Source organism: Macaca mulatta, chromosome 14 (genome assembly GCF_049350105.2).
Source record: "Macaca mulatta isolate MMU2019108-1 chromosome 14, T2T-MMU8v2.0, whole genome shotgun sequence".
Taxonomy (NCBI): Eukaryota; Metazoa; Chordata; class Mammalia; order Primates; family Cercopithecidae; genus Macaca; species Macaca mulatta.
Window position 1 is genome coordinate 57882440 of NC_133419.1, and position 12800 is coordinate 57895239.

A 12800-nucleotide genomic window follows, 5' to 3' on the forward strand; every position below is an offset into this window, starting at 1 on the left:
CTTGTGGTTCTGGAGATAGCATTACATGGAGTCAGGAGAGGGTTTTCTTGATCTGACAAGTAACCCCTGGAGGTGCCAGGCAAAGCTATCACAACTCTTATGAGGTCTTTAGGGGACCACCTGGATACCAACTGGTAAGTGGCTTTATAGTGTCCTCTCCTCCATGAATAAGACAAGCCCTACCTTGCTCTTTTCTTCAGACCATTTTGTGGGACCCATATGTCTTCCAGAGCTGCGGGAGCAATTTGAGGCTGGTTTTACTTGTACAACTGCAGGCTGGGGCCGCTTAACTGAAGGTAAGAACTTCTGTGCCATTCCTCTTAGGCAGAGGTCAGAACTTTCTGATGGGTAATCAGAAAATGGAATTTTTAATCAATTTTTTAAAGACAATTGTGCATACATTTTTAAAGATAGAGAATGCCACGTTGTACTTAGAAATTCAAGTCTTTCCAAGTGACACAAACACAAATGATGCGTCTTCAACTCAGAAAGGGTGAAAGAGTTCCTGCTGGGGCTTCCATCTCTATGTTTTTCAGATGGCGTCCTCTCACAAGTCTTGCAGGAAGTGAATCTGCCTATTTTGACCTGGGAAGAGTGTGTGGCAGCTCTGTTAACACTAAAGAGGCCCATCAGTGGGAAGACCTTTCTTTGCACAGGCTTTCCTGATGGAGGGAGAGACGCATGTCAGGTGGGTGGGAGCTGTGGGGCTGTCAGGCCCCAGGCAAGGCTTCCCTTGGTTTTGTTTTCTTCTAGTTTTCTTAAATTTCAGTGAAATTTAATTTAATTAGAAAGTATGTTGGAGAGGTAGAATAAAGAATAGTCTTGAAGAAGCTATAGGGGTCAAATAGTTAAGAGTACGAGAAAAATGGTAGATCCAAACCATTTCCCTAATCAGGCTGCAGGAAGACTGATCCCAGGTAAGGCAGGAATCTGGAAAGAAGGGTTAGGAGTACCAAGGGAGGTTAGGTCAAAATAAAGGGACAGTGGAAACAATCTGTTTTTAGCAGGAAGTGTGATTTAAAAGAAGTCTTCTGCTTTTTCCAAAAGACCAAATAACAGAGATAATGCCAAGAATGAACTCGGGGTTCTCCCATTCCTGAAGGATGGCTGACTCTTTTCTATTTAGAAGTTTCCAGTTTGTGGACGTTGGAAACTTTACACTTTGCCTCCATTCTTCCTACTAACCAAGGCCTGAAGTCAGTCTCACTGCTGGCCAAGACTTCTCTGAGTCTGCAGCGTGAGATAAGAGAAAGAAGAAAGTCTGCTACTTTGATGAAAGCCATCCATGAGGAAAAGGGAGGTGGGATTGTTGGGTTCCAGTGATATTTGAGGATCATATGGGAATTGTGCTGGGATCTTCAGACACAGGACCCTGAGTCTAAATTATTAGAAGTGAAGAAATGACATTGATCCTCCTCCAGCATCGTTGTGAGGAAAAAGTGAGCACTTTGGGGCATAGACACTGACAGTGGTGCTAACAGAGGCTTTTTCCCTCTGCAGGGAGATTCAGGAGGTTCACTCATGTGCCGGAATAAAAAGGGGGCCTGGACTCTGGCTGGTGTGACTTCCTGGGGTTTGGGCTGTGGTCGAGGCTGGAGAAACAATGTGAGGAAAAATGATCAAGGATCCCCTGGGATCTTCACGGACCTTAGTAAAGTGCTTCCCTGGATCCACAAACACATCCAAGCTGGTAACTAAGCCATCACACAAGGTTAAGAAGCTGCCATTCTGCTAGGGTCAGAGAGAGCATCATCTGAGTCTTGGCAAATCAGAACACCTGAACAGACAGGCTCTACCTCTGTTCTCAGTGTAGCACACAAGGATTGTGAGATTTACCAAGTCTGAATAAAACAAGAGTAAAATATGGTATGTGGAGCAGCATGCAAATTTTCAATGAAAAATGAATCCATCTATCCTAGACTTTCTCAAACTGGCCTTTAATTGAAACTATCTCAGTTGATCATATGCTTTCACCACTTACTTCTCAACAAAATCCAGCAAACTATAACAGATCAGTAGTTATCAACCAGGGGCAATTTTGCCCCCAGGGACAGTATCAGGAGACATTTTTATTGTCACAACTGGCAGGGCTGAGGAGTGGCTCTGGTGTCCAGTGGATAGGGGCCTTGGATGCTGCTAAACATCCTACAAAGTACAGGACAGCCTCCCACAACAAAGAATGATCCCACCCAAAAGGTTAATAGTACCCACATTGAGAATCCCTGGCATAGATCCAGGTATAGTAAGTCTGAGAAAGCCAGGATGTACATGCAGCCAGGCCTCCATATCTGCAGGTTCCACATCAGCAGATTCAACCAACTGTGGATCAAAAATATTTAGAGAAAAATAAAATGATAAAAATAACAATACAATAATAATGACAATACAAATTTTTAAAAGTACAGTATAACAACTACTTACATAGCATTTTCATTGTCTTAGGTATCGCAAGTACTCCAGAGACAATTTAGAGTACTGCATAGGGGAAGACATGCCTAGGTTATCTGCAAATACTATGCCGTTTAAGGATTTGGGCATCCTCAGATTTTTGGTATCTGCAAGGGTTCTGAAACCAACCCCCCACAAACATTGAGGGACAAGTGTATACCCTTATGATAGACTGACTAGTGAGCTCATTGCAACTTCTTTGCTACCTCCAAATCCAACTTAATTGTTTTCTTATCTGGTGGCTTCCAACCTCAAAAAGGCCTTTATCCTTTTCTAAAGAAGTTAATTTAAATTAAGTTTAGTAAGAATTTGAGTTTGTTTTCAAGTATATTGTACAGTGGCAGGTATCTGAGCCCTCAAAGTTTTACCTATTTAACCCAGCAACTCTTTTATAGTTATGGACAAATTATTTCCATCTCTAGCCTCTGTTCTTATGTAAAATGACCCCCTTGCTCTGTGAAATCTCCAGTTAATTACTGTTTCTTATTAGCCCACTCAATAAAGAGAATTAAATCATTTTAAAACACCAGAGCCCCTTTCCTACTTTATCCATTTATCCCTTCCCTTCTTTCCACAGATTAGATTTTTATTAGTTGCATATTGACTTAAAAATCTCTTCTGCGCCAAGGAGATGCTAACTTCTTGAAGTATTGTTCAGGATACCACAGGCTTTCAATTGCATCTTTCTTTTTCTTTCCCAGGTAATCAGAGAAAGAGCTCCAGAGGTGGGTATTCCTTGCAGGCTGCTCCATCGGGAGCACAAATTAACATGTAGCACTTCTGAATGTCAGTTCCTAAAGTCTTCCTCTCCAAGAGCGCTCCATGCTCAGTAGGTCTAAAACTACCACCTGGAGCACCTACAGCCATTCCCAGCCAGTCCAGGCAAGCCCATGCCTGGCAGAAGCCCCAGTTGCCCTCCCATTTCATTTCTTAGCAATCCAGAGCTCTGTCCCAATTCAGTCAACCTTTGCCAAACACTAGCTTGGAATCAGAGACTCAGGGAAACAAGGCAAGGCAGTGCAGATGTGGTCAGTAAGCTACATGCCTTGCCCTGAAAGTGTCCCTACTTATATAGGGTCTCATCCCCTTTGTTCCGTTGCGATCCTGCAATGAATTCACTCTGTGACTTTGGGTGAGTCTTTTCCTAACTCTGGCCCTCATCCATAAAGAAAATGGTATGGGCCAGATGGTCTCTAAGACATTTTAGTTCAAATCATCAGTGGTTCTTTGAACCTGTGGAAAGATCTACAAAGAGCAATATAGAAAAATAGTACCCTGAGCCGGGCGCGGTGGCTCACGCCTGTAATCCCAGCACTTTGGGAGGCCGAGGCGGGCGGATTACAAGGTCAGGAGATCGAGACCACGGTGAAACCCCGTCTCTACTAAAAATACAAAAAATTAGCCAGGCGCGGTGGCGGGCGCCTGTAGTCCCAGCTACTTGGGAGGCTGAGGCAGGAGAATGGCATGAACCCGGGAGGCGGAGCTTGCAGTGAGCAGAGATCCACCACTGCACTCCAGCCTGGGCGACAGAGCCAGACTCCGTCTCAAAAAAAAAAAAAAAAAAAAAAAGAAAAGAAAAGAAAAATAGTACCCTGAGAGCTCAGAGGAGTGAGAAGCTGCTTCTAGTTGAAAACAAATAAACTCACAGGGGAGCTCTGATGCACAGACATCTTTGAAGCTGCACCTTGAAGGAGGAGTAGGATTTTGTCAAGTGGAAATGGAATATGGGTAAAGAAAAATATTCCAGCTCAAGGAATCATCCTTATTAAAGGAAGGATCTTAAGGATGAAGACAAAAAAATATAGGGCATAAATCAGCTAAAGCAACAAAAGCATAGGGCATGTGATGAGGATTTATAAGGGAGAAGAATAGAAACATAACTTGAGATCAAACTATGTAAACTTAAAATGCCAGCCAAAAAAGTTTGGATATGATTGAGTAATAGAAAGCTGATTAATTAGATAAGCAGATTTGAACTATAATAGCATAAGAACAGCATGTAGGGGATGGGTTGTGAGGGGACGAATGCATGGACGTATGAAATTCTGCATTAGTTTGAGAGACAACAAATGAAGGCTTGAACCAAGGCAATGTCCACAGAATGAAAAGGAAGGAATAGAAACAAGAAATGAGGATTGGGAGCCAATTAGATGAAAGGTTGTAAGGAAGAAGGAGGAGGAGAAGATAGTATCAAAGTTTTGAGCACTAGAGACTAAGAAAAGGGTGCACAACAATAATAAAATCAGAAGTGGGGGCAGTTTTGCTGACCCAAGGAATTCTATTTGTAGCATATTGAGTTCTGAGGGAGACATCTAAGAAACCGTCATAAAAAATCAGGTCTGAAGTTCAGAAATGTAGAGATGACATCTGAAACGGAGTGTATGAATGAAACTGGTCCAAGGGATCATAGAGAGAGAGCATATGAGGATGAAGGCTAGAACCTGGGAAATACCTGCACTTATAGAATAAAGCATGAGGTCAGCAAAAGAAGAGTAAAGGGCCAGAGGTGGCTCATGCCTGTAATCACAGCAATTTGGGAGGCCCAGGTGGGAGGATCGCTTGAGTCCAGGAGTTCAAGACCCAGCCTAGGCAACAAAGTGAGACTCCGTCTCACGAATAATTTCTTCAAAAAAATTAGCCAGGTGTGGTGGTGTGAGTCTGTGGTCTCAGCTACTCGAGAGGCTGAAGCAGGAGGACTGCTTGAGCCTGGGAGGTTGAGGTTGCAGTGAGCTGTGATCATGCCACTGCAGTCCACCCTGGGTGAGAGACTGAGGCCCTGCCTCAAAAATAAAAAGAAAGAAGAGTTAAGGAAAGAAAACCAATCATAGAATTTCAAGGTTAAGCAGGATCTAAAAGGAATCAAAAAGGCATCATAGAAGTAAAGACAGGAGAAGATTTCATGAAGAACAAAGAGTACATCAAGAAGAACCAGGAGGCTATGGTGTTTGCAGCTTCTAGAGGGAGGGGCTGTTGTGGTTAGCTGGCACAGCTAACCCTGACTCTCCTGGCTTTTCCTCCCAGCCAGGTGCAGTGAGCAGGATGTCACAGTCAGCGGGGCTGAGGGGGAGCTGCACTTCCCAGAAAGCCTCCACCTATATTATGAGAGCAAACAGTGAGTAACCCCCTTTGCACTCCTCCTTACTCCCACCTCCAGTCTGGCTGTGCCCACTAATTGGACTGTGATAGTCATTTTCTGTCTAGAAATAACACCCTCTCCATGATCTGCCTACAGATGGTGTGTCTGGACCCTGCTGGTACCAGAGGAAATGCATGTGTTGCTCAGTTTTTCCCACCTAGATGTTGAGTCTTGTCACCACAATTACTTGTCAATGTATTCTTTAGAAGACAGACCCATCGGTGAGTGGATTTTCACAGTGTCAAATGGAAACTGGTGCCAAGTGGGCTGAATGAGGCCTCGTTATCTTATGTCTGGCACTGAGCCATCTGTAAATGCCGCACTGTCTGACTTCAGCTTTGAGACTCAGAATTGGGAGTGGGAAGGAACCAAATCTGAGCCTGGATGATGGCTGCAAGGTCACAGGGCAAATCTGCTTCCCATCAAATCAGGCTTCCTAGGCTCATTTGCCAGACCTGGTGTCCATGAGGAATAAACTCTAGATATAGTCAGGGCCTCTCAGGATCTCCAGACAGGTCACTGCTTTCCTAGCTGTGAAAATGACCTTTCCCTGCCTCATCAAGCTAAGAAGGGAAATACAAATAGACAACCATGAGAAGGAGACAGGTTACTTATAAGAAACAGAAATGGAATGGCGTTTCTGTGGTTTCTCAGCTGGAGGTGATGGACACATTTGGCAATGACTGAGAAGCATTTTTCAGTTGTCACAAGTGCAGGAATTGTCACTGGTAGAGGCCAGAAATGCTACCAAATATCCTACAAAAGATGCAGGATAGCAAGAACACAAAGAAGGTTCTGGCTCAAAATGTCAACTGTGACAAGACTGAGAAACTTAGGATTGGACTCCTGAAATATCACGGCAAATTCAGTTCTTCTTAAATCACTGAAGGGGGACTATTTTCTAGATTCTGAACAAAGAATCTTTTTTTCTCATCCTGCAGGAAAATTTTGTGCAGAAAGCCTCCCTTCATCCATTCTTGTTGGCTCTAATTCTCTAAGGCTGAAATTCGTCTCTGATGCCACAGATTATGCAGCTGGGTTTAATCTTACCTATAAAGCTCTTAAACCAAACTACATTCCTGGTAAAACCATTTACTTTTAATTACGTACTATCCCCACCTTCTGTAGAAGCTTAGGCCCCATAGGAATTAGGTGAGAGGCAGGGATGCCTCTCCCAAGGCTCAGCTGGCTCCACATGGGAGAGGGGCACAGGCTAACTGGGGAACAGGGGGCAGTCTCCCCCTCAACCCTGAGTTCACCCTGCTAGCTCGTAGTGATTGCCATCCAAGTGAGTCGAGAGGGCCTGAAGAGTTCTGGAGAATCATGCACTATCTCTTTTCTTGTTGGCAATGTCTGAAAATGCAATTGGTATGCATCATTTTCAGGAGACAGGAGGGAGAGCAGTGAGAATTCTTCTTTATTTGAATGGTGCCATCTGTTTGGATTTTTTCTTATGTTTCAGATTCAGGTTGCAGTTACTTAACTGTCCTTTTTGAAGAAGGCCTCATACAGAGTCTAAACTATCCTGAAAACTACAGTGACATGGCTAACTGTGACTGGATTTTTCAAGCTCCCAAACATCACCTAATTAAGGTATTGACTTTGGCTGTACTTACTTAGCTATGGTAAATTCACAAAACAGCTAACATAAGCACCATGAGGTCAGAGGTTTTATCTGATTTATTCACTGCTGTATTTGCAGTACCTAGAACCTGGCACCTGACACACAAAGCTGTCAATAAATACTTGCTGAATGATGGATCCGCTCAGTTTCCCCTGCAACTACACATTTTTCCAGTAGATGACACTGTGCTCTTTACTTTTTGTTTAAAAAAAAAAAAAAAGTGCTGCTTTAATCTTTGCATTGAATTAGCCGGGCACAGTGGCGGGCACCTGTAGTCCCAGCTACTCGGGAGGCTGAGGCAGGAGAATTGCTTGAACCTGGGAGATGGAGGTTGCAGTGAGCCGAGATTGTGCCACTGCACTCCAGCCTGGGCTACAGGAGCGAAACTCTTCAAAAAAAAAAAAAAAAAAAAAAAGAAATCTTTGTGTTGGTGACTTTCTTAGTCTATTCCAGAAACAAGCATTTCTTCCTTATTTATTAAACTGCTCACAAACACATTGTAAGTTATAGATAACAAAAGTCAAGGACAATCAGGCCAAAATCACCAAGCCTTTCAAGCAGAGAGGACAGAGCAAGCCTAGAGGAACCAGTGCAGATCAGGCTCAGGGAATCGCTGGTTTAAGAGGGTCTTAAGGTGTCCTGGAGTGGGCGGTGGAAGGCAAGGCGGAAGTCAATGTATGGAGGCCTTTGAATGTCTGGAAATGGAGTTTATTCCACATTTGATTAGCAGTGTTTGTGGTTACTTGTTTGTCCATTAAACACTAATGGATCATCTGCAGAGAGATATCATCAGGGAGGTAGAAGAAAGACTGCAGTCAGGGTGAGATTGGAATGAGGCGTTTTCTTACAGGTCTTTCTCTTAAAATAATAATTGAAAACAAGACGGTGTAAGATGGAGAGAAAGGAGAGTAGAAAATAAAGGGGAGAGGAGTGAGGGATGATGAGACCCCAGCGTTCTCATGTACTTAAGAGATGGAAAGAGCTCTGAGATGTGGGAGAACCAAATTGGTGTGTTCTTGTGACAGCCTGGAGAATGCAGCCTTTAACTTAAAACACAAACCAAACAAAAAGATGTGACCAATCATTTGGATACCACACTAAGTTAGAACTTAAACAGATGAGAACTGAGGTGTCCAGTCCCCACCACACACCTCCATAAAAAGGGAGAATAATTAGACTGGAAATTGAACAATTGAGAGGAGTTTGGATTGGTGGTATCTGAAATATCACGTTAAGTCAGATGTTAATGGCAGAAAGAAGATCACACAGGTTTTATGAATGAGTGGGGAAAGATGATATGGAGGCAGTTGGTATAGATTTCTTTCTAAAAGTTCCTCAAACCTAAACAAAGTTGGGACAAAAATTTCAGCAGAATTAAGGAAAATTTGTTAGTGATGGAGGATAAAATTTAGGTTGTGAGCATGTTTCCAGGTGGAGGAAGAAGAGGAAATTTAGTTGAAAATCTGAAAATGCCAGAGCCAGAAGTGATTGAAAAATATCTCTTCAATAAATAAAGGTTGAGTGTTGTGCATCAGTGAAGTGATGTTCTCATACCCTGCCAGTGACAGCGTCATTTTGCAGAACTCATCTAAGATAGTAATTTGGAAATTGGTGTTACAAGTCATAGCAATATGCTCATCATTTGACTTGGAGAGAAAAGGGCCCCTTCCCAGAAAGTATCCCAGTAAGGGTTTAATAAATGTTTGAATGAATCCTATTTCTGATACATGTCCCCCTCCCCAAGCCTACCTTCACCATTAGTAATTATTTGCCTCCAGTTTTGTTTTATCCACACAGTCCTTTCTGCATCTCGCTCAGAGTCCGGGTCCCATTGAATCCCCACCAAACTATGTGTTAAAACTGGAACTCCTATTTCATCTGCCCTCTCTCCCGGCACTCTTCACTTCAAATTCAATTGGCTAGTGCTCACTAAACTGCTCCAAGATCACTCTTTATTGTTTCTTTGTTTCTCCTTCACACTGTTCCTTCTGTCTAGATAGTTCTCCCTTTTCCTGACACAAAACAAGTGTCCCATGCAGGGAATTATACAAGAGAAGAAAAAAAGTAAATGCATAAAGATATTCACTGCCAAGTTTTTAAGATAGCAAAAAATGCAGGTGTCAAGGATAGAGATAAATGAAATATTATGCTACCAATAAGCATCACAATTACAGAAACTATGAGAAAAAGTTTGTCATTATTTATTCTTGGTGAACCTAGGTTGATTCCAGGTGATCACCTTTGTTTTCTAGGTCATTACTCATCATAGCCTAATAATCTACTTGAGAATTTTGCTGAGGTTTACATTTAAGCTTAGTATCCAAAATCAACTCTCTCTAACTCATACAAGGATTTCCTTTTTCATGCACATTCATGAGGATTGCTACATTTGACTCTGAGCCCACTTATGCAAATGCTTTCAGTAGCTCAGATGATACTTTGTTTTATATCAGCAATTAGACTCACTCATATCGTGCCTTATCAGAATTTTGCTGTGAGGCATGGAAATTTAGTGGCAACAGGACAGAGTAGGTGAGAAGAATAGCCAGATATATCCTGCTGGGTAGAAAGACATGGTCTCCAAGGGGCACAACAAATTTTAGTCTTGATTCAGGAGAACTAGGGGTTCAAGATGAAACATCAGGAACCAGGTGAACAACACTAAGATGTCCAGAGAAGCAGTTTTGTGTATATGCAATTAGTTGAGTTGAGTGTCTAGTTGTTTCCAGGAAAAAAAATCCCCATGCGGTAGCTCTTTTAATCTCTTAGAGTCGCTAGGAAGCTAAAATATTTGCACAGTTTCCTGCCCTTTGATTGAGGCCATATCTGGTAGCTATTTCAAAAAGTTAGAGAGCCTGTGATATAGAATCCTTTTGTTGGTAATCTGACCCACTCCTGAATACCCCATTAACTTTCTCATCTAAGGTCTTACTCTAGAACAAGTTGAGCAATTCAAATTTCTCTGCTGAATCAAAGTCAAGTAATTCATTCAGATTGTTTACTCTGCATGTAACTTCGCGTCTTCTCAGCTTTCATTTCAGAGTCTGGAAATAGAAGAAAGTGGAGACTGCACTTCCGACTATGTGACAGTGCACAGTGACGTAGAAAGGAAGAAGGAAATAGGTTAGGTTTGTGGCCCCTGAGCCTCAGCTCGCTCTGGTTTGCGTTTGGACCCAGTCTTGAGATGGGAACGAAAAGGAGACGGATCAATCTTCCTTCATCTTCCTGCACCACCTCCACCCCTCCCTGTGGTCTCACCATCACTCCTTTGTGTTCTTCATTATGGGGGCAGGAATAGAAAGAGGGAGAATCAAAGAACCACTGAAACAGAAATGTGAAAGGCCCATGAGGAAACTAGGAGTCAGAAGGGGGAAGTTCCATTGAAACAAGTCCTGAGGCTAGAACCAGTTCCCTTAACATCATTGAGTATGGGAGTGTTTGGGAGAGAAAACCAAATTGAAATGTCTTGGTGTTAATTACCTGTTTAAGGAGTGAGCCGCCTTCATTTTGAAAATGAATTGTGAAAAGCATATTTCTCAACAATTACCTGAAGGACAATTTTCTTTTTTCTTCTCTCCAATGCCATGGATATCTGCTGGGTGCTGGACAATGTCTTGCCTGGGCTGGCCTTCAACAAGCTCGGGTGTGTGGCTATGATGTCCCCACCCCTGTGCTGAGCCCCTCCAGCATCATGCTCATCAGCTTCCAATCGGATGAAAATGGGACCTTCAGGGGCTTTCAGGCTACAGTCTCCTTCATTCCTAAAGCAGGTAAGAAGATAGAGTCACCAGCTCTTTGGTTCCCAGTTCTAATCCTTGTGATATGAATTAGAGGGCAGTCTTTAGAGCTCAACATGGAGACAGTCAATTCTCACTATCTTCAATAATTACATCCTATCAAGTCACCATGGACACTGAACAAGAGAATACTCAGCCATCGCTCCTAGGAAATGTATAGGGTTAGGTGCCTGCAAGGTACATTTTCATCAGCTGATCAGTACATAAACTTGTTTTATGTGTGTTTCTGTTTAAAGACATCTTATTGAATATATATTGTTGGTTCATTACAATGAATTCATGGCCATTAAATTCATGACCAACAGCACTGTGACTCATGTCTGAACAAAGCTTAGATCTAACACGTGTGTTTTCTATGTGAGGCACATCACAGACTTTTGCACTTAGGAACACTAGATGGCACTTCAGCACTATGCTTGGGGCCATTTTAAACATCGAGGTCACCAATAAAAAGAACAGACTTGAAAAAAAAAAGTGCTACTAAATAGACCACGAAAAGGACACTTGTTTATAGGATGAGGGCTGAAGCAAAAAGGCAAAACATTGCCTTGTTTTACCTCATCTGGAAACATGTGTGTCTAACAACGTGTATTTTTCGTCACTCTTCACAAGCCTATGAATGATCCTGAGAACAACATAAGTATCACTTCTGGAGCTGTAAATAATTTTTAGTGAGTAGGTGAATTCACATATATGGAGTTCACAAAGAACGAGTGACTGTATGTCTGAATCCTGGCCGATCATTACTAGATGTGTAATCTTAAGAAAGAGACATCTAAGACTCATTTATTTCAACCCTACTAAGGGAAAACAATGCATCCCTAATAAGAATGCAGCGAGGATTAAATCAAATAAGATACACTTGGCCACAAGCAAGTGTGTAATACATAACAGAGACATAGAAATATGAAGTATCTTCACCAGTTCCAGACTCTGGACATCTGAACTACCTAACCAGCTTCCTTACACATTCTCACACCCATGATTCTTCTTTCCAAACCCCACAAAGTCAGTTACCTGCTTTCCAAGTTGTTCATTCTTGTCAGTATTAAGCAGCTGCAGATGGCAAAGCCAAGTTAAAGTTAAAATGCCCCACTCTTCATTTGAAATACCTACAGAGTCTAGCTGACTGAGGTGCCCCAGAATTCTAACAATAGCGTCATAAATCATTTTCTGATAAATCTTCAACCCTGGCGATCTTTGTGGGAGCTGAGTAATTGTATCATACTTATACCCAATATACCCAGATTTAAACATCTCCGTATCAGAGGATGAATCAATGTTTCTGGAGACATGAGATGTGCCAAATGGACAAACCAATGTTTCTGGTAAGCTGTTTTGGGTACCAAGTGATACACACAGAGTATAATCCAGGGTTCAACTGAAGAAGCAGGTGATATAGATTTAATTACATCTTCCTCTAAAATATACTGGAGTCCTAACCTCCAGTACCCCAGAATGTGACCTTATTTAGAGACAGGGTTGTTACAGAGTTAATCAGTTAAAATGAGGTTATTAGCCTGGGCCCTAATCCAATATGACTAGTGTCCTTATTAAAAGGAGAAAATTGGAAGCAGAGAGACAAACACACACAGGGAGAAGATTGTGTAATGATGAAGGCAGAGGTTGGGGCAATACATCATCTACAGGCCAAGGGGCACCAGTAACTGCCAGTAAACCACCAGAAGCTAGAGGAGAGGCTTGGAGCAGACTCCTCATCAGAGCCCTCAGACAGAGTCAACCCTGCTGACACCTTGATCTTGGACTTCTAGCCTCCAGAATTATGAGACAATAA

At 42.4% G+C, this 12800-nt stretch overlaps 1 protein-coding gene across 1 annotated transcript in view; it reads left to right on the plus strand.

Annotated features, from left to right (window-relative positions):
• The window catches only part of OVCH2 (ovochymase 2), a 35168-nt gene extending 22747 nt beyond the window's left edge, over positions 1–12421 (plus strand). The window contains exons 5-15 of the mRNA XM_077964886.1: positions 201–296; positions 537–688; positions 1501–1690; positions 3150–3173; positions 5470–5560; positions 5681–5805; positions 6526–6666; positions 7047–7177; positions 10238–10331; positions 10847–10978; positions 12220–12421. Of these exons, the coding sequence (XP_077821012.1) occupies positions 201–296; positions 537–688; positions 1501–1690; positions 3150–3173; positions 5470–5560; positions 5681–5805; positions 6526–6666; positions 7047–7177; positions 10238–10331; positions 10847–10978; positions 12220–12302 (1259 nt within the window). The 3' untranslated portion in view covers positions 12303–12421. The remainder of the gene's footprint in view (positions 1–200; positions 297–536; positions 689–1500; positions 1691–3149; positions 3174–5469; positions 5561–5680; positions 5806–6525; positions 6667–7046; positions 7178–10237; positions 10332–10846; positions 10979–12219) is intronic.
• Positions 12422–12800: the final 379 nt, after the last annotated feature.